The sequence below is a fragment of the Cadophora gregata genome (assembly GCF_030347475.1).
Source record: "Cadophora gregata isolate MNR1 chromosome Unknown scaffold_13, whole genome shotgun sequence".
In the NCBI taxonomy this organism is placed as follows: Eukaryota; Fungi; Ascomycota; class Leotiomycetes; order Helotiales; family Ploettnerulaceae; genus Cadophora; species Cadophora gregata.
The window spans coordinates 1,795,795-1,819,223 of NW_026695936.1; the positions used below are offsets into that span (position 1 = coordinate 1,795,795).

Here is a 23,429-nt window from a genome sequence, read left to right on the forward strand (position 1 = left end):
GGGGGGGGGGGGGGGGGGAGGGGGGGGCACTGGTACTGGGCACTGGCAATCGGGTAGTGGGGTGGTGTGGAGGTAGTAGTGCCGGTGAAGTGAGGTGAGGTGAGGTGGTGCTGCTGGTCGGGGTCGATTAAGTTTGTATTGAGCTCAAAATATCCATGCTGTGCTAGGTACGCTACTGTACTGGTAAATTTACTGTATGAACCGGTAGGTAAGGTAAGGTAGGTAGGTATGGATGGGACTACTGTACCTACTCGTATGGTCTACGAGTATTGTCCATGGACAGCCATGGCGGGGTATCTGGGCTGCCCTGGCGAGCCTGGGTAAGCAGGACCAGGACCTCGACGCACCTGGAAGCGACCTACTCTCGCTACTGTAGTAATTTACCTACTTAGCTGGCCCAAAGTTACTAGAGTAGACTAGGTGACTAGGTAGGATAGGTCGGTAGGTAAGGTATGTGCCGGTCCCTCGGACAAAGCTCGCAAACACGGATTTCTAGGGAAGGGAGGGGAACTCGGAGAACAAGAAATTGCCCAAAGCAAAAAGCAGGCAGGTCGCATCATCGTTGGTTGATAGTTGATAAAGCCTTCTCTGAGTGGCACTTCAGCTCTGGCACTGGGGCCGATGGCGATAGTGCGCATCCGCATCTCCGCTGGCAGAGCAATGGAAGGCAAGGTGTGGTATGGACCGTATGGTATGGTATGGTATGGTATGGTATGGTATGGTAAGCTGGTAAGGTGAGGCTCGCTGCTTTCTCGGGATCTTTGTCCTAAAGAGGAGTGGAGTATTATATTCGTAAATTACCAGCTGCGAGAGAGATAGAAAGTGCGCTCTTTCTGGGCACCAGTCCAGTCCAGTCCAGTCCAGTCTCTCCGTAAGGTAGGTAATTCGTCATCCCTTGGGAGGTACCTCCATGCTGCCTTACTTACCTACCTGTCAGGTGACCGTGTGGTGCTGGCAGCATCCCGTCGAGTTCCTCACCTGAGGAGTAGGGGCTGGTGGGAGTACCTAGGAGTACCTATTAGGAGGTATAGGTATAGGTACCTACTGCCGAAGCCTGCCGTTGATGCTGCTGCTGCGAATTTCAGGCTCACGTTACCAAAAAGAGGGTCCTGCCTCGTGAAAATTCCGAGAAGGTGAAGTTTGGCCTGCAGTAAGATATGACCCCGACCCGTACAATGCTCGCTATGCTACCTAGGTACATGGCATGGCACTCCAGGTCGTTTCTCATCTCCCAGATCACGCGGACGATTCGGAAGCGTGGGAGAGCAAGCTCCAAGCGCACTGGCACCCTCTCCTCTTCCTGCTGCCAAGTGCGTCTGACCTCGCTCCATCTTATGTTGCGTTCTTTGGAAAACTTTCCAATGGCAACCATACATTGAACAAGAGATCGTCGATGCTGTGGCAGCTGCACTGCCAATCCTGCCCTCTGTCATGCATCTTGTCATTCTTGCCTTTCGTGAAGTGCGGGGAACACCAGTATGGGAGGAGGAAGCTGACCCACAGTATCGTGTTTGGTTGATCCTTGGGACATGACGTGTTGGAGAAACAGTACACATGGCTGAGGAAGCCAGAAACATATCACTACGGTTCCTACTTTCCCATTGCCGAAGATCTCCTCCATAGCACTGAATCATTATGCTCGTCATCAAAGTCTTACATTCCCACACCAGAAGCTCTAGCCATCTTCTGCATCCCTGGATTATTAGACGCCAACCTTTTCCCTTATGTACACGTGAGAGGCCAGGTTACTAAAGACATCGTCTCTGCGATGCTATAACGAGAACGAAAAAAAAAGGCTGTTGCCCCAAGTTACAAACAAAAAAGCCGACGATATTAAACCAATATCCGTTTTGGTATCCTGCAAGTATGCTGCCCTTCCACAATCACCCAAATGCGCCGGTCGTTTTTGCTGACAAAGAGAAATCGTGGGTAGTCTTAAACATTAAAAAGCCTTTCTTTCAAGATTTGTTGTTTCTGGCCATATTGGTTGGACAACAAATTAACTGGTAGAATCGAATGTGCCGGTCGCACCTTTAGATCTCATTTCCGTGGGCAGGTTCCATTTAAGGTTGGTTCTGTCAATTCCGTTGGCTGATCGAGATTGGTTGATGAGCCTGACGGACCAACTTCGGAGAGCGATGAGCTGCTCTTGTTTGTGACAGATGATGTCTCCGTCTCTTCGGGGATGGTTGCAAACTTTTTCAAGACTTGCTTCAGGGCTGGGCGTCTAATAGGTTTACTACATCTCGGATATCAGTACGCTCCAAATGAGCGCGTAGAATGAGAGGCCCACCTGAGAAACATATCCATTCCAGAATCATAACAATCTTTGACATTGCTCTCCTCGGCAAATGCAGTGAGTGCGACTATAGGGGCAGAATAACCCATTTGGCGGATGAGTCGGGTACTTTGGAGACCATCAAGATTTGGCATCTATAAGCAATCAGTAGCTGTTCTAAGGGAATATCATACCGAGCGACTTACTTGGACGTCCATGAAGATCAAGTCAAAGAATTCACCCTTCGACATGCTCTCCTTGACTTTATCGTATGCTTCCTGGCCATCCTTTGCAATCACGACATCATAGATATCTTCCAGTTTAAGCATACTACCAAAGTCAGCGGAATCCAAGTTGTGCAGGAATAGACCAAAACCTACCGGAGGACGATTTCAATATTTATCAGGTTATCCTATGTCCAAAGTCAGTTCACAGACGCGAGACCAAAATCAGGAAGGAATCCCTCCAAGGTATATGTGTGATTTGCAAGGCTGAGTGCGTTTATTATGTGGAACAACATACCTCTGCCACAAGTACTCTGAGTTTCGATCCTGGTTCTTTACCAGCTGCCTTTGACAGCGCGGTTATTTGGTCACTGGAGGTCTTCCCAGGAGGTGAGTGCGCTGATGCCGAAGCAAAGAACGGTTGGCTGAGTCCAACGAGACGTGGCTGCGAATCCTTCTCAAATCCTGGTTTGGGACTGGCATCTCCCGGTGTTTTGGAGGTGGGACGATTGCCGTCAGTGTTGCTATAAGTACTCGGAGGTCTCGATCCCTGGGGATCTGTACTCGACGTCGATGGTGCCCGGGATTTCGTATGCTTCAAAGGTATCCTCATCGTAAATGTTGATCCATGAGGTTCAACATCGGTGAGTGTTATAGTGCCTCCCATCAAGCCAGCCAGTTGCGAACAAATACTTAGGCCCAGGCCAGTTCCACCGTATTTTTTGCTCAATCCCAAGTCGCCCTGAACGAAAGGTTCAAAAACTCGATCCTTAAGCTGCTCCGGAATACCAGGGCCAGTGTCTTCGACTTCAAATTGAAACATTAAGGTCCGTGCATTAAGTGGAGGAGGAGAGCGTGACCGCTCGCGATATTGTATTCTTGGGGTTACCTTCGGATCCATCGGGTTTATCTGTAAAGCCGTCCCCATGGCTGGTTGTGACGAGTTTGACGGTTTCCTCGAAACCTGTGACGTATTTGAACCAGAATCATTCCGTTGCCGGTTTCTGGAATTGCGCTGGCTGCTCTGTTTCGATCCCATAGAATTCCTACTCCCGTCGGACAGTGCTTCCGCCTCGCCGAGACACTTGATACGAACCTCCACCTTTCCACCTTCGGGGGTGAATTTCAGGCTGTTACTAACCAAATTGATGATAACCTGGAGAATACGGTGCTGATCACCCCAGAGAAAAAGATCTTTTAGTCTTCCGATTCCGGCAGGGCCAAGAGCTGGCAATGGCTTCTCCGTGGCAGGCTCTACGACTGGCTCTGCATCAGTGCTCAAAAACTTTACGCTGAAATCGATTTTGCCCTCTTGGACTTGCTTGGCAAAGATGGTAAGTATCTGAGTCTTGACGTCGGACAACCGAAACTCTCGCTCCTCCAAGCTCAACTGTTGACCAATTTGATTTTTGCTGAACAGCAGTAGATCGTTGAGCAGATGCAATAGCAGGTCTCCGGACTTGTAGACTATTCCCAGACTGCGTTTGATTTTAGGGAGATCATCCTCACCCATGCAAACGGCACACATGCCAAGAATGCCATTCAGAGGAGTTTTCAGTTCGTGCGAGATATTGGCGATGAAAAGTGTCTTGCTCTCGTTGGCAGCCTCGGCTGCTCTCTTGCTGATCTCTAGCTCGGCCGTCCGTTCGGCTACCTTCTGCTCGAGGCTGGAATATTGGAGCATAAGCTCGTCAGACATGTCGTTGAAAGTGCCTCGAAATCAAGTCAGTGTATAACAAACACATGATCTGGCACCACTTACTGGTCAGCTCTGTCAGTTCATCCGTGATGAAATGCTTTCGGTCTCGCACTTTTCCTGGAATTTTGAACACTCGTCTCCGCTCATCCTCATGTCGTTCAATGATGGTCTTCCGTCTTGATCCGGGTGTTAGGTGTTTGAGTCTCAAAAACAAGCCTTTGTTGGATGGTTGAGAAGTGCTGTTCGGGCGCTCAAGTTCACCCATTTCATCCCCTGACATGTCGTGTTCCTCCCTCTCAGTTCGGATGCTTCCATTGGGAGTGTACCCAGGTGGTGCAATAGATTTTTCTGTTGCATCTCGTAGTCTTCGAATCGGACGGACGCTGTAATGAGCCATAGGAAGGACCACAATCAATATCAGGCCGATAGTGCCGAACACACAGGCGAGGACAATAGTCTGAAGTCGTTTTATCGGTGACCAGGCTTCACCGTGGCTTTGCTCCACGATGAGTAGCCACGACACGAGCGTGCTCTGTGGTCTCGCCCAGCCAACAGCAACACTGACATTCTGCTCATTGTGTGTCGTCAATCTGCTATCGGCATTGTTGACTGAATCTGGAAGGTAGTTTCTGAAGCCAGCAACTGCGGCTGGATATGACTTGAGACTGAAATTAGATGATCCGAATTCGGAGAGGTTTTGGCTACAGAGGTCAGAAGTGTCAACAGCATTAAATGGAGATGTCGAGGCAAACGAGGGTGCGGTGTAATTACACGCGCCTACTTGATTGGAGGAATTTTCCCCACTGCTGAACTTAAGAGATTCGCTTACAGGTATCTTTCATGTCGATTACGCTGACCTTGGAATGAATTCGGCGGAAAGATGAATTTCACATTGGCTCCGCCAATGGTTTCGGCATCAGCTTCGTAATTTGCATTAGATGGCCGCTGTTCATAGCGAAACAGATTTTCTCGTCGACTAGGACCTATAAGTAATACGATTCCTGTATTAGCTAAACCCTCGCGCGACTGTGTAACGCTAATGAGTGATGTCGCAGCAGCTACAACAGTCATATAACCTAGCACGATTCCCCGATTTAAGTTGTCCGTGATGGGAAGCGTAAGTGACACTAGAGCGTACGAATCATTGATCTGAAGTGGACCAAGTAGAAGCTCTGATGTGCTGTTTAGAGGAAGATCAGTGAACGCTGCGGCTTTGGTTGCGTTAACAGAAGGGTCCATTGAATCAGGCTCGTCGGTCTGTGTATAGGTGATATTTGGATATAATGCAGTTGGATATCCAAGGTCCGTATTGTCACCGAGCATGGCATAAGTGAGATTCGGGTACTGGGAAGGCAATTGGATCCCAGGATTCGGCGCAGTCGCCTTAATGAGTCCCAGCGAAGCATTTTCCCTCCCACTTCCGCCGATGGTCGAATTTCGTGAGAAGACGATGATCTGGAGTAAGGACGAGAAGCCGCCGCCTGAGAGCACTGTGGTCAGTACAGGGCTGGTCACTATGAGGACACCCCCGATATGTCTCTAAGCTCACTTCATCGGCGAACTTCAGCCCGAGAGCATAGAGCATATGGATTGGTATGGAACTTTGATGCTTACTATCTAGTGCACTAGACACATCATTAAGTGCAGCAGTCCAGTTCATGGACGTCCCATTGCCCTTGTAGTAAGACTTCAGCGCCTGATTCAGCAGGATTCTGGTTGTAATGGTCGCACATGTTGACTGTATGAGAAGCAGATCCGAGGCAATTTGGGATGCTTTCAGGCTCGCTGTAAGACTGAGCTCCTGGGATGTAATGTTGACCACGAAATTTTTATTGTTGATCCAAACAGCGATAGACAGCACGGCGAGAGGAACGAGGGACGTCAACAGTATGACTGCCCCTAGCTGCTCTCGAATACCGATTCGCATCTTGAGGTTGACAGCGAGCGGTCGTTGGGTTCAGTCGTCAATGTATCCGCCCTCATCGACCAATCGACACGGGCGAGGTCGTGGATCTACCGGTCTCGATGCATGTTCTGGAGCTTGGTCCGGGGCTGCTGGCGATCTGCGAGACGAGGCGCAACTGAAAAATTCGGAGCTCGTTGAAAGGAAGTAGTAGATACGTGACAATAGAGGGATTTTCGTGTCTTGTCAGGTCTGTTCTGGCTTGGGAAACGGCAGTCTCGGCGCCCGTGTGTGAGCTCGAGCGAGGCGAGAGGATGAGGGAGGCAAAGTAAGCAAGCCGCGCCACAGCCTAGCAACTGTACGATTGATTTCCGGCAGGTCGCAAATTCATGTTATTTTATGTTAGAAGTATAGCCTGCAAGTCACGGCAGGCGTGTGTGATGTTTATTCAGGCTCGGTGCGCGAGGGCTGGACGACGAGGAGGAGGAGGATGAGGAGGAAGAGACGTGGTGTGGTGTGGTATGGTGTGGTGTGGCGTGTCCAGGGTCTCGAGAGGAAAGCTCCCCGTGCCTGTAGCGCAGAGCTGCAGAGGAGACGAGATGAGATGAGACGAGATTAGATTGATTCGAAAGCCCCTACACTCTCGCTACAGTACCTAGATACCGAGTCTGGAGCGACACGCAACTTTGGGAAGTCCAGGCCGGTCTGTACTTTGGACTTACCTAACCCTTCGTAAAGTCCCTCCGTACTCGTAGGTAATTTACCTAGGTACCCAGTACCTACCAGTTAAATCTCACTCTCAACTGCGGGCAGGGGAGGCCACAGGCACGGGCACGGGCTTTGGCACGGGCACCCTATACTGCGTAAATAAAAGTGGCCGATTGAGGCAAGGTCTCCGACAGCACGACCTCGCGATTTGCGCAACAACAACTCTACAAGAGAGTAATTGCTATAGCAGAAGTACGTATATACTATTTCTAAAGATATTCCGAAAGTTCCAGAGGATTTGATTGTTCGGGCGTAGAGAAAAACATTCTTTAGTGCATTAGTTTTGGTGTTCTTGGAGTGCCTCAATCGGCCACTTTTATTTACGCGGTATAGGCACCTAGGTAGGGAGGTGAGGGAGGCGAGGGAGGACACTTAAGGACCTAAGGTAGACAGGTACCTAGGTTGGTAGGTGAGATAGTTAAGGTGGTACAACAACTTCGTAAGGCAAGGTACCTGAAGTAGGTAGGTAAGGTAGGTCCCTACCTACCACACAGAAGCTGTTTTCATCCTCCTCTCGGTGCTGTGTTGTGCTGTGTATTGCCTAAGGTACCTACCTACCCTACCCTACCCTACCCTACGAGCCTACCTACTACCTACCTACTACCTACAGTACTACCTACCCTCTACCTTATGTAAGGTAAACCATTAATATTCTTACCTAGGTACCTGCGAATGGAATGGAAGTTACCGATACTCCCAGCGTCCCGAAGCGGATCCGCCCTAAAAAGACCCTGACAGACCTGACAGGTGCCACTTGAAAAACTGCCTTACTCGTAAATTACCTACCTCCTAGTAAACAAAATACGGTAACGACACACCTACCTACTGCTGGTACCTAAGGTAGTAACCAGCCCAGGCAGGTAGGTACCTACCTTAGGTGCCTTGCCTAATGTAAATTTATGTTTTGGTGAATTCGACAACGACAAGCTGGAATTATTCTCCGTAATGTTGACATCGACTTCTCGCTGCTCCTGCTCACATCCTCCTTTCACCTTTCACCTCTTATCCCTTCTCAATAAGCAAGAAGCTTCCGCCTCCGCCTCCGTCCAGTCCAACAGTCCAGTCAAAAGTCCTGCACCACCGCTGTACTGTACTGCATGTGCTGTGCCATTTCCAATAATAATGTCACCAGATGTCACCAAGCGGCCTAGCACAGTGAGATCAGGCAGGGATACAGTATCCGGGTCTGGGGCGTGCTGTGCCGGGGATCTACACAAAAGCAAATTCTTGTCCGACAGGGTTCCGAACGTGCGACAGAAAGTTCCCGGATTTGAATGCCCATCCCATCCCCCGAGATTCCCATTTCCGTGGCTCATGCTGAGTGGAACCAGTCGTGTCTGAAAACTTACGACCAGGATGTCTCGAGGCAACATCTTCACATCATCGGTATTCCTCCCTCTGACTACTGTGCTTACACAGGATAGACATTCCATCTGCTCATCTCGAGCTTCGTCACTCTTTCTCCTCAAATTTGTTCAGAGCCCTTACCCCACAGCCAGTACTCTCTCGCGTAGCAGAGGGCGGAAAGACCTCCAGCACATCAATATCCAACAGAATTGGACTAGTCCTTTGAAGCGAACCCATTTGATCCGAAATATTTCCCGCGATGGGGCCAGACAGGCATTTCAACGGTACAACTGAGAAGCAAATCGACCAATATCTTCCGTAGTCCTCGATATTGCACAACTGGTCGGAGACTGATGTTCGAGCCACGGCCAAGACCAAACAACATGGCGAAGATAGTAATGCCTAGTTTTGTGCACTCGAAAGGAAGCCAGACAGCAAGAAGAGAGATCGCAGTAAGACTGATATGGACTATTACAACATTAATCCTAGTATCAAGAAGGTAAGTCCGGTAATCCAAGAAACACGAGTCACATTTCCAATACACTGGAGCAATGTTACCTACCTTGCTAACTTTGTCTGCAGCCAGATAACCTGGAAGCAGTCGGCCAAAAGAGGGATCCAACATCTACAGTTGGAAGCACGTGCAATTCCTTGAGATGCGTTATGGGCTGGTATATTTCACCGGATTGAATAGACCAAACTCGACATGGAAATCACTCGAGGCCGTGACTGCAAAGGTTGGATCGGCAAGAATCCGGATATCTGGCGAAGCACTGGCGCGTGATCTTGATATTATGTGACCTTTGGTGAACACATTTAACAACCCACGGAGCACTAATGCAACCGATTTACAGACAGCTTAAGGTAAAACAAATCTTTTACGTCTCTGTCGTTCCTCAATTCCAAGACCTCTTTCTATCGTGCCACATTGGATTTTATGCTGGTCTCTTTCCTAAGCTGGCGACGCGCCAATGCAATGGAAATACAAGGTACGGAGTTATGTGCCATTTCTCAACGCCACATCTTGTCGTTACGAATCTCACTGCGTTCGGTTCCCGGTTTCCGTGATAGTGAAATAGGCGCGAAAGATCCGGCGTAACAATAGCATGGTCTCCACGAATTCCCTCAGACGCCCCAACACCACATTTCGAGCAAGGCCGCCAAGCGATCTTCAAGTGTGGCGCGACTTTCCGCGTCTGTTTCGCGATTGAGCGTCTGACCTTCCGACCTGGTCTCGCTGGTCCAGCTGGTCAACAACATGCCGCCCCAGCCCCCCTAATATGTCGATTGGCCCTCATCCCCTTTGCCGTCGTCCAGTCGTGTTTTGTGGGGTTGCCTATTATCCGGCGTATCAGCGTGCTGCACCTTGATTGTTTCAAGTTATATCATTGGCCCAGCCTTCGGACGATTGAAACGGGCAGCACCATAGCTCCGGGCGCAATGCAGGTGGGTGCTTTTGAGCACCTACGCCACCCACAATCGTTCCAGTAGACGCGCTTCTCACGCTGTTGAACATGTGTCGCGATCGTGACATTTTCGTGTTTATGCTTGCTTCGGTATGCAGGAGAGCTGCATAGCAAGAGGAGTCACAATCACGTTATAGACGATTTGCGACATTCTGTGGGATGGGAGAACAGTGGAGAGGCGATGGGCCTTGGGTATATGAGATGATGGCCTGGGACAGGTCACCTACTTCACATTCATATCTGCTCTCAATATTGTTGCATAGCGTTGCGTGGCATTGTGAAGTGCCTTTTCTCACCTGTACTAGCCTCGCTTCAGCACCTTACATCAACAACATTACCATATTGTGAGCCCTTATCGCCTTGCCAGCCATCGATAAGCTTCTTGTCAACTCGTTACTTCTGTCGACATTACTTTGCTTGTCATTGTCCGCAATAGCCGAACGCTCTGTTTTGACGACATGGGCAAGCTATGGCCACTACCAGCCCAACTTTCCTTCGCCTTTGGCGGGACGATGGATTACGAAAAAGCCTGCTCTCACATCTGGACACTGCCTCCACCTGTGCCCTGCGCCTCACAAGTTCAGAATGTTGCGACCTCACAACTCCAGACCTGTTTGCCCGAACCCGCTTGACCTTCACCCCAAGTTCTCTCACTCGTCCATCTAGACTCGAAGCACTGTCTCGAATAGGTCGCCATGTCGAACACCTCACATTTTCCATGCCACATAGCCCGGCAACTTTTCTACCACCTCTCATAAATCCCAAGACCGGGCGGGAAATCAACTTCCTCTATACCCCTCACACTTCGGCGGAGTCAGTCTGCCAAAGGCCTAAGTACGGGTCGCCAGAGTTAGCTGACCTCCTGACACAACAATATCCTCCAATCTTCCATGCCGCCACCAACGTGCCAGCATTCGTCAAGGCAATGACATATATGCCTAACATCCGACATCTTACTATCTCTTGTCCTGATCAGGATCCAGCTCAACGCTATCGTCGAGATGCGGTCGATTACGCCCTCATCAGCTTGCGAATTGCCATTGAGCGGGCGCCGATTGAAAGGCTTGAGAGGCTCTCTCTCAGCCGCATACATCCTTCTGGACTTGTGTATCTCCGCCATATGCCAGGCTTTGGATGCACACCATCAGCTGGGCGAAGGTGGAAGCAGATCAAGAAACTCAGCATCAGCATGGACACCTGGGACTTCCAAGGATCAAGGCCTGGTCGTGACCACTTGAAGATCCTCGATGATTACATTCGAGCCTTCTCGTCCACCCTCGAGAAGGTGAGTTTCGGATGGAGTGGGAGAAGAGGTCCCTGCCCCTTTACGCTCTTCGCCGACCCTCTCTTCGCTTCTCCAAAGTCGTCCACGAAGCTCTTCGCGGAGGTCACTTCGCCAATGTCGCCACTGCCAGCTGCGCCCCTGCGGCCAGCAATCACTTTTCCGAAGCTTCGCTACATGCAGATTCGAAACTCAACAATGTCCGCTGAACAAGTCTCTGATTTTATACTTAGACATCGTCACACCGTAAGAGAATTCGACTTCGAGAACGTGGCTCTCATCAACGGCGGTGTTTGGGAAGATGCCCTTTCGCCTCTGACGAGAAGTAGTGGCAGTGACGAGTGGTTGTCGCAGCATAGTGGGTCCGAGTCAGGCAGTTCAAGACGCTTTCAGAGTCAGGACTACCTAAACCAGCTCGTTGACTTTGATGAAGTCATCGAAACAAGCGGCCAGTTGCAACCTGAGGTCTCGCGGACATCTGTTCTACTTCAAAAGAAGAGAGTGCATCGAAGGCGAAGACGCAAGCACAGGCACAAGGAATCCTCTGGAAAGCTAGTCATATCGAGTCCGATTCCTATCACTGGACCTATCGAGGAGGTCCTGATGCCTACAACGTTCAATCCAAATGTACAAGGCGTCCAGCGAAATGCTGAGATGGAGGCAGCACAGCAAGAGCTGGCCGATGACCCCGACAAGAGAGTGTCGGCGCTGAAGAAGGCGAAAGAGGCCGTATTGAAGCAACTAGGCAAGGAATATTGTAAAAACCAGGATAGGAAGGAACACGTCAGAGGATTCTTCAAGAATACATGTTCGGCTGGGAGAAAGGGTAGGGCGCTGATAGGACACGAAAGTACAGCTCTTGTTCCCTTGATGTTTAGTCGATGCTAGAGTTTGTGTGGTCTGCTCGGAAGAGTCTCTTCACGAATGTATGTTGAATGATGAAATGAAATTTGTAAATCCATAACATCATATCTTTCGATAGAGGTGCAATTGATACCGCATATTCTCGATGGCTATCGGATATCGGAGGGTTTCGTGAATTCTGAACCATCTTGAGTCGTCTGACTCAACTTTCTCCCAGAGGCTGGTTTGACTTTCTGCACTTCTTGGTGTTTCGTTTCCAAGCAGAGTATGTTCAAGCAACCACTTCATTGGATACTTCTTAGGTGCTTCTGTCTCACCAGCCGGACCAACCATGGTTTCCGAGTAGCTCCCAGGACTGTCAACTATGAGCAGCAAAGTGCCCGGCTTGACAGCGGATGTTAAGTTGAGAAGGAATTTGGTGGTCTTGCTGATCGATGCTGTATACATTTCGTTCAAGGTGAAGAGAAGCGTGATAAGTGCTTCCGTCCCCCCAACTAACTTGAGAATCTGATGCTGATCTAACTGGAGTGCGTTTTCCAAAACGAATGTTGACTTGAGACTTCCGACATCCAGCAAGGGAAAATTTGCCTCCCTGGCTGCAGCATTTGCGTATTTCGAAAGGATGGGAGTTGTTGTGAGCCCGCGGCCGAGTTTGAGACAAACATCCTCCCAACCCGCACTGTCCACAAGCACAAGTTCGATTTCTGGCTCTGCCGAATCGGACTTGTGCCTGAGCGGTGAACATCCGGGAACAGCATCTGTGATTGCGAGGGTTTCTAACTTGAGATCCGCACCATGGATGGTCTTTTGTTGGAGAGTCCCACGCACGTGTCGAAGGAAAGCACCAAATGCAACAACCTCAGCGGCACCACCACCAAAAGCTATGGCACGCAAGCAAGCGATATCTGTTGTCTTCTCACTATAGCAAGTTGGGAATATCTCCCTGAGGTGTTGCTGAAGGTCGACCAGGATATTCTGGTAGCAAAGGGCTCGGCTGGGACTCCACCGAACAGAGTAGGCCTCGAGGTAGTCCTTTCGGCCAAATGCTCCTTCGAAATCTCTTTCGTACAGTCGACCTTTGACCTCTTGCAGCAAAGCAGGCAGAGATTGGGAGGTCAAAACTTCCGGGAAGGTATCTTTGAAGATGTTGAGTGCAAGTTGTTGGAGTCTGAGAGGAACAACAGACTCTACATCAGCTTTTGCTGTTGCTGTTGCTGTTGCTGATGCTGTTGCTGTTGCTGTTGCTGTTGCTGTTGCTGTTGCTGTTGCTGTCTTGGCGATGGGCTTCTTTGTCGGATTTTTCTTGACCGCACCCTTGCGCAGCGATTCCGAATCATCTCGCACCATTCTGCCGCCGTCCTTGACGGCCTTGCCGTACTTGCCCATTGCAAAAGGGCCTGCGTTGTGTCAATACAGCCTGTTGAGCTCGTTTCGTCCTTGGGTCTCGAGGTGAGGTAGTATTGACTGCAGTGCTGGTGGTGCGACGATACAGACAGTAAGTACAGTAAGTACTCTTACTCCCAGACAGAGTACAAATCCCTATAAGGTACGGTACCTAGTCAGAGGGCCACTTCTTATGGTAATGAGAATGAGTGCCGATGTCTGTCTGTGCCCGCAATCAACCGAGCTACTCTACCTCATCACCTCCGTACCTACGAATACTGTACCTACCTAGGTATAACAAGCTGCCATTTATACACAAATAACCCACACACTTTTTGTAGGGCGCAGTGCTGAAGCGAGGCGCTAACGTTCTGGATGTTCTCTGGACTACAGGGCACGTGCGCTAACTTTCGCCCAGTACCTAGGTAGGTAAGGTACTTACAACTAAGTTAAGGTATCTAACATAGGTACTGTAGTACACAGTGTGCTCTGAACGGCAGCTGAGGGGAAAAGTTCCTAACGAAGTAAGGTTGCTAGCAGGGTTGGTAGGTAAGTAAGGTACCGTACCGTCATCCAAGGTAATTTACGTCAGAACCGAGCCAGTTGTCAAAGACATCACGCAAATACCTTCGCGTACTCCCCCCGCTCCCGCCTTTCCAGACTAAGCAGCCAGAAGCTTGGAACAGGCGCCCTTCTGTTTTCCCTCCTCTCCTCTCCTCTCCTCTCCCTCTCCTCTCCTCTCCTCTCCTCCTCTTTCTTTCCACCAAAGCTTGATGCGCCGTCCGTAGCATCGCCAGCATGCCTGGCCTCGCGCGCAAACTTCTCATAACTGCTGCCGTTGACGGCCTTATCATCACCGAGACCCGACCAGGTCGACCTGCCACAAAGATTGCATACAAGGACAACAGCATTACCCCAGTTCTCAGGGATGGTGTCCACAGTGAAAGCAGTGAGAAGGGATTTGAGGCCTTTGGACTCGTCGGTATGCAGGCCGATGTCCCTCTGAAGCGGTTGGATCGGACGTGGCTAATTCTACTCATGAACAGGCTTGCTGACTGTATCCAAATCGTCTTTCTTGATAAGCATTGTCAAACGACAGCAAGTTGCGCAGGTTCAAGGGAAGGTGATCTATTGCATTACAGATGTTGCCCTGACCCCACTGTCCTCGAGGACCGAGGCAGAGCGATCAATAGCAAATACCCGTGCATTACTACAAAGAAACGACGGGGGCCGCAGCCCGGACGAAGGCGATACGGATGGCGAAGAGGCTAGCCTGTCTGCAAGAGTCGGTGATGACGTTGAAGATGATGGCATGGATAATAGTTCAGCCTCGATATTACTACCACACAGAAGGACGACCAGCGTAGCTGAGGATGTCATTGCACGCAAAGGGGGGTATGGCAGATTTGCTCAGAAGTGGTTCTCCAAGAATGGATGGACAGCGGATCAGAGAAGGAACCTAGGAATGACCAGTGCCGAGCCTAGTATTGACAGTCCTGACACACCAAGCCCAGCTGATTCACTTACTAAGGCGGCAGAGGAACATGTTCAGGACAGTAAGTCGAGGGAAGATTCTATTGATGTAGTAGAGTCTCTGCTGCCAAAAATTCTACGTACAACACATATTCTTTTTGGCTCATCACAGAGTTTTTACTTCTCCTACGACTATGATCTCACGAAGAGTTTTGCCAATCGGACTAGGTCGAGAAACGAGGGTTCATTGCACCCTCACGTAGACCCGACATTCTGGTGGAACCGGCACATAGTCCAGCCATTTCTCGACGCTGGGCAAAGCTCGCTTGTGATGCCTCTCATCCAAGGTTTTGTTGGGCAGCAAGCTTTCGACATGAACCAAAATCCCCCAAAGTCCATCGTTGGCTTGGACGGCGCTGCAAAGTCGTCGGTGGAATTGGTCGATCTTTCTGCAAATCATCATAGCCATCAGATCTTGGATCGTCCACATGGCAGCAAACCAATGTCGAGTGACGGTAGTACTTCTCACAAGTCATTTTTGCTCACCTTGATATCGCGGAGATCTGTTCAACGAGCCGGCTTACGCTACCTTCGCCGCGGTGTCGATGAAGGGGGCTTCACTGCCAACAGTGTCGAGACTGAGCAGATATTATCCGATCCATCGTGGAGTTCGTTGAATAAAGTCTATTCTTTTTTGCAAATCCGAGGCAGTGTACCAGTATTTTTCTCACAGTCGCCATACTCGTTCAAGCCAATCCCACAATTGATGCATTCGGACGAAACAAACTATAGAGCCTTTAGCCGCCATTTCAGCTCACTCTCGGACAGATATGGATCCATCCAGGCTGTCTCATTAGTAGAAAAGCATGGTGCGGAGGCGATTGTGGGAGACAAATATGAACTGTTCATGAAACGATTTAACGATGAATTCAAAAAGGATGTCGGGTTTGAATGGTTCGATTTTCACTTGATTTGCAGAGGAATGAAGTTTGAAAATGTCAGCTTCTTAATGGATAAGCTTAGTAAGAAGCTCGACGCGTTTGGGCAAACGATTGAAGTCAATGGAGAGAAGCTATCCGAGCAAAGTGGTGTTCTGCGTACAAACTGTATGGATTGCCTAGACCGTACAAATGTCGTGCAAAGTGCATGTGGAATGCGGGCTCTTGAGAGTCAATTGAAAAGCGAGGGTATAGACATGAGTCTTCAGCCAGATCAGACAACACAATGGTTCAACACGGTATGGGCCGACAATGGCGACGCGATTTCAAAACAGGTTCGACTTACTCTTTTGATGTTCTGTCCTTGGTGTCCGTTTTCAAGTTCACATTCAAATGTTCTTGATATCAAGTTGTTCCTAGGGCTAGTGATAGTAACCACTAACTGATTCCAGTATGCCTCGACTGCTGCCCTGAAAGGCGATTTCACACGAACAAGAAAGCGAGACTTTCAGGGTGCCATAAAAGATATGGGTCTGTCCATCTCTAGATTCTACAGTGGGTAAGTAGCTTTTCCGCTGCAGCTGAGCCTGCAATACTGCTAACAGCTGAAGCATCGTGAATGATTATTTCAGCCAAGTGGTGATCGACTTTCTTCTCGGAACGGTTTCATCTGTGGTCTTCGAGGATTTCGAGGCCAACTTGATGAGTAGTGATCCCGGCGTGTCGATGCACAAGATGAGGCAATCCGCTATCGAGACAAGTCAGAAGTTGGTCGTCGCTGATGAGCATGAAGAGCTCATTGGGGGCTGGATTCTGCTTACACCACCATCCCCGAACAGGATCAAATCGATATCCCTCGAAGAGTCCATTATTTTACTCACAGATGCAGCCCTTTATTCTGTCAGATTTAACTGGGACATGGAGAAAGTCTCCTCGTACGACCGAATAGGTTTACAGCACATATCACGAATCACATACGGTGTTTACATCACCTCAACTCTTTCGGCGGCCCAGGTAGATGAACAACATAACGTGGGATTGGTCGTCAAGTATAAGGCTGGCGCAGACGATATCACTAGGGTGAACACTCGATCGATGTCAAATATTCAGACACGCGCCGAAACGGATTTTCAGGCCGGAAGTTCGATATCTGGGCCACAGTCAATCTTCAAAAGTCTCACAGGAGCTGCGGCACCTGCAGCCTCAGAGCTCAATGTTCTGGCACTCAAAGCGTTACCGGTGAGATCGGCTGTGACTAGCAACGAGCCGCGACTTAATGAAATGGAACAGGTGAAAGGCATTTGCTCTGATATCGAGCGGATGATTCTTCATGGCCAAGTTGTGGAAGTCGGCACAGAACGGAAAAGCATTGTCGAGAGCGGGGATATCATATCGCTTTCTGAAGCCAGGAAGAGTACAGGGCTTCTAGAGCAGCTCTCACATAGTATCAAGAAGCTCGTCTGGGCTTAAGTTTCCACGAAGTCTAATGAAAAAGCAATATGGATAGGTATAACTAAACATAGAGACCCGATGAGAGTAGTTTACGCTGCACTCCAGCACGATTGACAATTAAGCACCACGAAGTAAGACTCTTCTGGGTTTCTGATTCTTGGTGACCCCATGAGTCTCCTGCTGAACTACGGGGGCTGATCTTGACCTGCAGCACCTGCTGCTGCCGAAAGCTTGGAGGGAATTCATCGGTAAGGGCCAAATGATAAGATGATACGCCTCACGAGCCGGAATATCGCCATCTGGTAGGAGATGCAGTTTCCAAACAGCACCCCCGATCCAGGAATAGCAGAGTTTCCAGATAACTCCAGACTACCAGAATCAAAAACGGTCCATGCTACGGCCAGGTAAATAAGCCCGGCGCATGGTTGGTGCGGAGGTGCAAGTGTCGGTTCCATTTTAAGGGTCCGCCCAGTAATGGAGGAGATCGTAATGCGTCCCCAGATGTTTGTACTGTGGGTCGAGCCGAGAAAGCATAGGGGCTTTGCTCGTTTGCGGTTGATATCACTTCTCTGAATGAGGTCATCCAACTTCTAAGCTTACCTATGGTCACGGCATTGGGTCAGAGGTTCTCGGATAAAGTTCACTACATCTTCCTAACAGTTCGAAATCGGCCTCCAATCCGAAGCAGATCCATTGAAGGCCCTGGTTGGCATATGCATTTGTGCAATGGCAATGGCCTGGTTCGCCCATCATACCTATCCAGACGCCTTATCCCCGCTATAGCCAAATGCCACCTGCCGAAACGTTCCAGCCCCAGCCCAGCATATGTAGCCCATATTCCACCACTCAGATCATGAGTCTCTCAACCTTGTCCTTCAAGCTTCTGATCTGGTTCATCAGGTCGGAGGCCTCGTTGGTGGTAATGCTGGCGGCAATCACGGCACGGCTGACTCCACAGGCGCGGCCAAGAGAAGTTTTGCTAGGTACGTAGACGTATGGAACGTTCTGAAAAATATGTTAGCACGCTTCCGTTCATTTGCTTTCCTGCTGTAGTAGACGTACCTTGTCTTCGCACAAGAGAGGGAGATGTAGCAGAATGGCGAGAGGGGCAGTATCGGCTGCAAGGATAATAATTTCGGATATACCTCTGTTCAAGGTCTTCGTAGCCTCGTTGGCGCCCTTCTTCAATTGTCTGGCATGGCTGGCTTGTTGCACGATATCCAACAACTCTTGGGTTAAAGCAGCATCGGCGACAGGCCAAGCTGGGGAAATGTCAGTATAAGATGACCATTATGGTTCATAGGAGGAGGCTGGGGAGGATTGGCAGCGTACCTGCAGATCCATTCTGCTCTTCTGCCATTTTGAGGTGGGTTGGTTCGAGGTGGAATGCTACGAAAAGCTGTCAGCCCGTGGTCGTGTTACAAAAGGCTGTAGCAGAGTGGCGCCCGTACCTTTTGGACGAGACCTGTGGAAGATGCGCAGCGGCTGTATCACTCAGGGTTCCTTGCGTTGGCTCGCCCTGGCTTTTTGTGCGAAATGCGGAGGACTTTGATGATCTCGAAGTTTTTTCGTGGTCTCAAAAAATGATAAAAGATTCGGGCAAGCACTTAGCACACTCGAGGTTGCGCCAGTCCACATGGAGTATAGCGTGGTAAGCTAGAGCGTTTGGCTTTGAACCTCTCCTTCACGTCACGACAACATCGATCTCATCAAGCTCAACGCCATCAACCAAATTGACAATCATCGTCAATTCAGCTTACAAAAGCTCCACAAATATCCACTTCATCCAAGTAAAGCTCTCCAGAACCTCAAGATGGACGTTGGTGACAGTTTGGTCTATTGGTGAGTTACCCAAGCAACGAAACTTCCAAGACGTCAAGATAAGCTCCATCACATAGGACATCTGTCTTGCAGCTTCATCTTTATCATCATAACAAAATGTACACATGCTGACCCTTGTATCCTCAGCCCGGTCTATGCAGTTCGTACTCCTAAGCCTAAGCTCCTGCCAATCTCCCTCTTACTCCGCATCTGCCATGGAACGACAGCATGGTCTCATAATGCTAACATCAACACAGCCATTTTTTGGTGCAATGGGTTGCACATCGGCTATTGTCTTTACCTGCTTCGGTGCTGCATACGGAACTGCGAAATCTGGTGTCGGTATCTGTGCCATGGGTGTTCTCCGACCAGACTTGATTGTCAAGAGTAAGCTGCTGCGGTCCACATCATGAAAGAAAGAAGTCTAACTCGAGACTCCAGATATTGTTCCAGTTATCATGGCTGGTATTATTGGTATCTATGGACTCGTCGTTTCGGTTTTGATCTCCGATGGTTTGAAACAACAATTGCCACTTTACACAGGTTTCATCCAACTTGGTGCTGGGCTTAGTGTTGGTCTGGCTGGTCTTGCTGCTGGCTTTGCCATCGGTATTGTCGGAGATGCCGGTGTTCGTGGTACCGCACAACAGCCTCGTCTCTTCGTCGGCATGATCCTGATTCTTATTTTTGCTGAAGTCTTGGGTAAGCTGCCTCCTCCAAATCCTAAAATATCTCGCAGGTGTCCGAGTTCGTTGGCTTGGGGGATTGAGGCTTGAATGTCGGGAAGCTTCATGTAAAGAAACTAACCCACCACAGGTCTATACGGCTTGATTGTCGCCCTTCTCATGAACTCGAAGGCGAGCTTGGATGTTTCATGCTAAATGAACTGCGAGAACATGTAGAGGAGCCATTGACAATTTACGAACGCAAACTCTCCTCTGCGACTTTGTGGATATTGAGTGGCGGTAATATGGAAAACAGGCAGGCGGGACGGGTTGGTGGCCGTCAAGGGAGGCTGTGAATTGGAGGTTGACCATCGCCGGAAACTGTATGCTCTCTGCCCGCTTTTCAGATACTGGCGTTTCCGATGTATAGAGTAGAGATGACATCGAAGGTGGGTCGTACGGCCATGTATGCTAGTATTTCTATTTTTGGCAGTAAATGAAAATGTTCTGCTCTTTGAAGTTTCCAGCCTTTGGGGGTGGTAGTGAACAATGAAAGAAGGATCACTACGACGGGGAACCCTAGTTGCCAAGAATGACGGAGCTGCAAATTTTTGCAGGTGTTGAAATGTCCCTTGAAGGCTTCCGCAGATGGGAAAGCAGCAGGCAGCTAACGTCATTTGCTCTCATGATCCCGTATCGGCATGCCGGATTATCAATATTCCTGTAGTAGACAAGAATGCAAGCCATGCTTCCTGGCATATCTTGTATTTTGATACACGACCAGGTTTTGACATCAACTTCTGGGCATGGAAGGTAGCTCGTTAGTCCCTCTCGGGGTGGCAAGGGGGGCCGTCTACCTTTCATCTTCTCTCCTCCTCGTCGTACTATCACTCGGCCGTACTTCCCTTCCCTCTCCTCCAATCACTGTGAACCTTCTCCAAGAACGACCCTGAAGTTGTTCTCGTAGGCTTTGCCATCTCCTCTTCCTACTGCATCATCACAGAAACAAACCCGCACTGCGCCAAGCAGTCTAAAGATTGTGTTTCTAATCAGCAGCCAAAAAATACTATTCAAAAGAGAAGTGAGCCGTGTCGAATCACTCGGGAAGAGTCTGCCCCCGCTGTGCACCTTCAATCCCAATTTTCTTCCACGCCATTTGGCGCTGCAACTGCCGAGCGGCCATAGACTCCTGAATTTACCTCAGTCAGCATGCCAGCTGTCAGTGGTAGCAGACACGGCTTTCTTGGCTTTCGAAGCTCTGATTGCTGAGAATTGTTTATGTTGGGGTCCTGCGGTTTGAATCAAGATCACAATTCAGCTCTCAAAACCCTCTAGACGCAATTTCAGTTACGGTCGCTACACGCTCCATTTGCACGCCCGCCACGTCCTATAATATGTCACATGGGGTTTTATGTTCTCAAGTAAGTCATGACTGCTGATAATGTTTATTGGTGAAGATAAGGACACCAAACTTGTGTTGTTCCAAGAGGAGGTGATTCGATGGTGCCACTGATTTGCGGCACACGGACAGATGGCGAACATACATGGTACGACACGTTGTGATTTGTATTGCATGGGATCTATGAATTGCAGAATACCTAGTATATCAGCTGCAGGAGTATTCAGAGCTGGTGGTGTCGAAGTGGCGAATCATTCACCTGCACTCCCTGAAACGCCACGACAAGGATCTTCGCCAATAAAGTAAGGGTCCAGAGTCTGCATTAAGAGACTTGTTATAGACGGATTTTGCAGTATTGTTTGGCTCTCGGTTTTGGGTCCCCTTTCCTATTTTGCTTCAGTACTTCGATGTCGTGTTTCTATTTAGTGAAAGCTTACTACTCACGGCACCACTTATGGAGAACCTCTGGGCTCTTTCTCCAGATCATTCCTACGCTATGTCCCTACGATCCGCTCGTTACATAGGAGGAAGACTTGATAGGAATCTTATGGTATTGAGCATTATTGTTTCAAAGCTGCTCGCAAAGTATACCCGCCAAACTTCTTTCGAGGAAACGGTGGATTGAAGTTGGAAATATCTTACTCTATGTTTCCAATTCCCCCTTCTGCATCTGAATAGCCCGCAACAAAGGAGTTCGTGGTCTCGTAACGCCCCAGCGAAGATGTGAGCAGAGATAATCGGTGGACGTATTCTTCTAGCAAGCGTCTCAGGGATTGGCACAGGCATGATGACTATCGAGTACCTTTGGAAGTGGCCGATTGAGGCTTGTGCGGAACACCAAAACCAGTTCGTAACACTCGAATTAATACAACTTACAGCATTTACAACAACATTTCCTTTTCCAAAGCTCCTGAGAAATAGCTGCTTAAATATCCTGATCTCTCTACTCGGAATTCCATTCATAGATCGTTGTCTAAATTGTAATATCTTGGAAGTAGTGCAACTCGCCAAAATCGGCCATCTCCTAACGTACTCGATAGGATGAGCAACATGGAAGACAAGCATGTGTATCTGTGCAGACTCACTAGTGAATTCCAGCGTGCCGAGTGCCGCATGGCAGAGCCGGGCTTCTTCAACTGCCACTCTGCAGGGTCGTCGCATGGTGCAGTGTTATCTCCGAATTGAATGCGTGAGCCATGTGCAACATTAAGACATGCAGTATGCAGTCGCAATGATGTCTGTGGCCTACTAGAATGCATGGTGATGGGAGCAGAAGCTCTCAAATAGATCTTTCTACTTTGAATTCCTCGTTCACCACAATCTAATTGACTAGGTGTGCAAATCTGAGTTGATATAGGCCCCTCTGTCTGGACAGGCCCGATGACCGTCCTCGCATCGGGTAATGCTCCTCTGCCCTCTCTGTTCCCAAGAACATATGACCTGAGTTGTGTTTTTGGGTTGAGGAGTTATATAAACTAAACTTTCAAGCGCCGTCACTTGTCAGCATTTGAACCCCAGGTCTGTTCTGTTTCAGGATATGCTCACTTGGCATGGCTTGCTTACCCTGCATTTGTCGTTCTAGAACGACGCACCTCCTCGTGGACGAATGCGGTGTTATCAGATTCCAAGCATTAGGTTGCGTGACCCTGGATCGTCATATCGTACGATCTTTCTCAATCCCCTACCAACCCGTCCCACTAATAGAGGGCGAACCTTTGGTAATGTAGGTAAAGTACAGTAGTGCTGTGCTGTGCTGTGCTGTGCTGTGCTGTGCTGTGCTGTGCTTGAATAGGTAAGTGTGATTCAATTATGCTGCGGTACCGTATGCTGGAAGTTACCTTGCAGTTGTGGGAAGCGCATTAGCCTCATTGCCAGGATTTATTTCCTAAGAGGGAATATGAAGATTTAGCGTAGCGGATGCCCTGCCCGCAACACCGCTCTTATTTATTGGCCAAGCCTTACCTTACCTTCGTATATTGCATCCAAACGCACAAATCGAGAGATTTGCATTTCGGATGAGGTCAAAGCAAATGGGAATGTAATTTATCTTCCCTTCTGTGAGGATCGTTCAACCAGAGCGCCGACCTCGGAGCTCGTTATTTTAGATAGGTAGATTGGTACTTTTGTTTTCTATTAATTCTTGCAAACTTTCCCCATTTCCTCGATTTCTTCCAGACCCTGACAGCTAATCAGAGCATTGTCTCAGCATGTCTATCAGAGAGCCCATTGGACGTGATACTGCTGAATAAAAGCTGCCGACGGCTCGAGGTGGTTTTTAAGTACCAATTTGCCCAAGTCTAAATACGCTTAATTCTAGCTCGCGTCTTGGCCGATCAGTTGTGGCTAGGGATAAGTTAACACTAATATTATAACGTGTTATTAACACCCCCCCTTTTCATTAATTAATAACGGACGAAAGCCTTAATAACTCATATGACTTTAGTATACCTGTAAAGATAGTAGTAAC

At 49.1% G+C, this 23,429-nt stretch overlaps 6 protein-coding genes across 7 annotated transcripts; 3 read left to right on the plus strand and 3 right to left on the minus strand.

Annotated features, from left to right (window-relative positions):
• Positions 1-9: 9 nt before the first annotated feature.
• On the minus strand, positions 10-6,569 carry HHK5 (Histidine kinase). 2 transcript variants are annotated; one of them, XM_058497413.1, is made up of 9 exons: positions 5,816-6,569; positions 5,031-5,749; positions 4,265-4,902; positions 2,801-4,215; positions 2,659-2,690; positions 2,485-2,608; positions 2,294-2,433; positions 363-2,239; positions 10-307 (listed from the first exon to the last, which is right to left on the minus strand). In XM_058497413.1, the coding sequence occupies exons 2-8, from the start codon at positions 5,522-5,524 to the stop codon at positions 2,041-2,043; spliced, it is 3,042 nt and encodes a 1,013-aa protein (XP_058353356.1). In that variant the 5' UTR covers positions 5,525-5,749; positions 5,816-6,569; the 3' UTR covers positions 10-307; positions 363-2,040. The 2 variants fall into 2 exon arrangements, with proteins under 2 accessions (XP_058353356.1, XP_058353357.1); XM_058497414.1 differs by lacking the exons at positions 10-307; positions 363-2,239 and having other exon boundaries at positions 2,294-2,608; positions 5,031-6,569.
• A 3,585-nt stretch (positions 6,570-10,154) lies between these two features.
• On the plus strand, positions 10,155-11,855 carry ONS95_004071 (uncharacterized protein; the record flags this gene model as incomplete). The annotated part of the gene is made up of 1 exon (XM_058497415.1): positions 10,155-11,855. One exon carries the CDS (start codon positions 10,155-10,157, stop codon positions 11,853-11,855), a length of 1,701 nt encoding a protein of 566 aa, XP_058353358.1.
• A 78-nt stretch (positions 11,856-11,933) lies between these two features.
• Positions 11,934-13,217, minus strand: ONS95_004072 (uncharacterized protein; the record flags this gene model as incomplete). Its single annotated transcript, XM_058497416.1, has 1 exon — positions 11,934-13,217. The coding sequence occupies one exon, from the start codon at positions 13,215-13,217 to the stop codon at positions 11,934-11,936; it is 1,284 nt and encodes a 427-aa protein (XP_058353359.1).
• A 795-nt stretch (positions 13,218-14,012) lies between these two features.
• Positions 14,013-17,095, plus strand: ONS95_004073 (uncharacterized protein; the record flags this gene model as incomplete). Its single annotated transcript, XM_058497417.1, has 4 exons — positions 14,013-14,196; positions 14,261-15,960; positions 16,078-16,184; positions 16,237-17,095. The coding sequence occupies 4 exons, from the start codon at positions 14,013-14,015 to the stop codon at positions 17,093-17,095; spliced, it is 2,850 nt and encodes a 949-aa protein (XP_058353360.1).
• Positions 17,096-17,923: 828 nt separating this feature from the next.
• On the minus strand, positions 17,924-18,437 carry SNU13 (RNA binding protein snu13; the record flags this gene model as incomplete). The annotated part of the gene is made up of 3 exons (XM_058497418.1): positions 17,924-18,082; positions 18,140-18,339; positions 18,410-18,437. 3 exons carry the CDS (start codon positions 18,435-18,437, stop codon positions 17,924-17,926), a joined length of 387 nt encoding a protein of 128 aa, XP_058353361.1.
• Positions 18,438-18,890: 453 nt separating this feature from the next.
• On the plus strand, positions 18,891-19,779 carry VMA3_1 (H(+)-transporting V0 sector ATPase subunit c; the record flags this gene model as incomplete). The annotated part of the gene is made up of 5 exons (XM_058497419.1): positions 18,891-18,919; positions 19,046-19,058; positions 19,156-19,285; positions 19,340-19,600; positions 19,715-19,779. The coding sequence occupies 5 exons, from the start codon at positions 18,891-18,893 to the stop codon at positions 19,777-19,779; spliced, it is 498 nt and encodes a 165-aa protein (XP_058353362.1).
• Positions 19,780-23,429: the final 3,650 nt, after the last annotated feature.

Excerpts from the sequence above, each read along its gene's own strand:
- HHK5 (XM_058497413.1), bottom strand. The coding sequence starts at position 5,524 with ATGCTCGGTGACAATACGGACCTTGGATATCCAACTGCATTATATCCA. Across the intron at positions 4,216-4,264 it reads TGAACTGACAGAGCTGACCA|GCACTTTCAACGACATGTCT; the intron begins GTAAGTGGTGCC and ends CTTGATTTCGAG. Across the intron at positions 2,609-2,658 it reads AATATTGAAATCGTCCTCCG|TATGCTTAAACTGGAAGATA; the intron begins GTAGGTTTTGGT and ends TGACTTTGGTAG.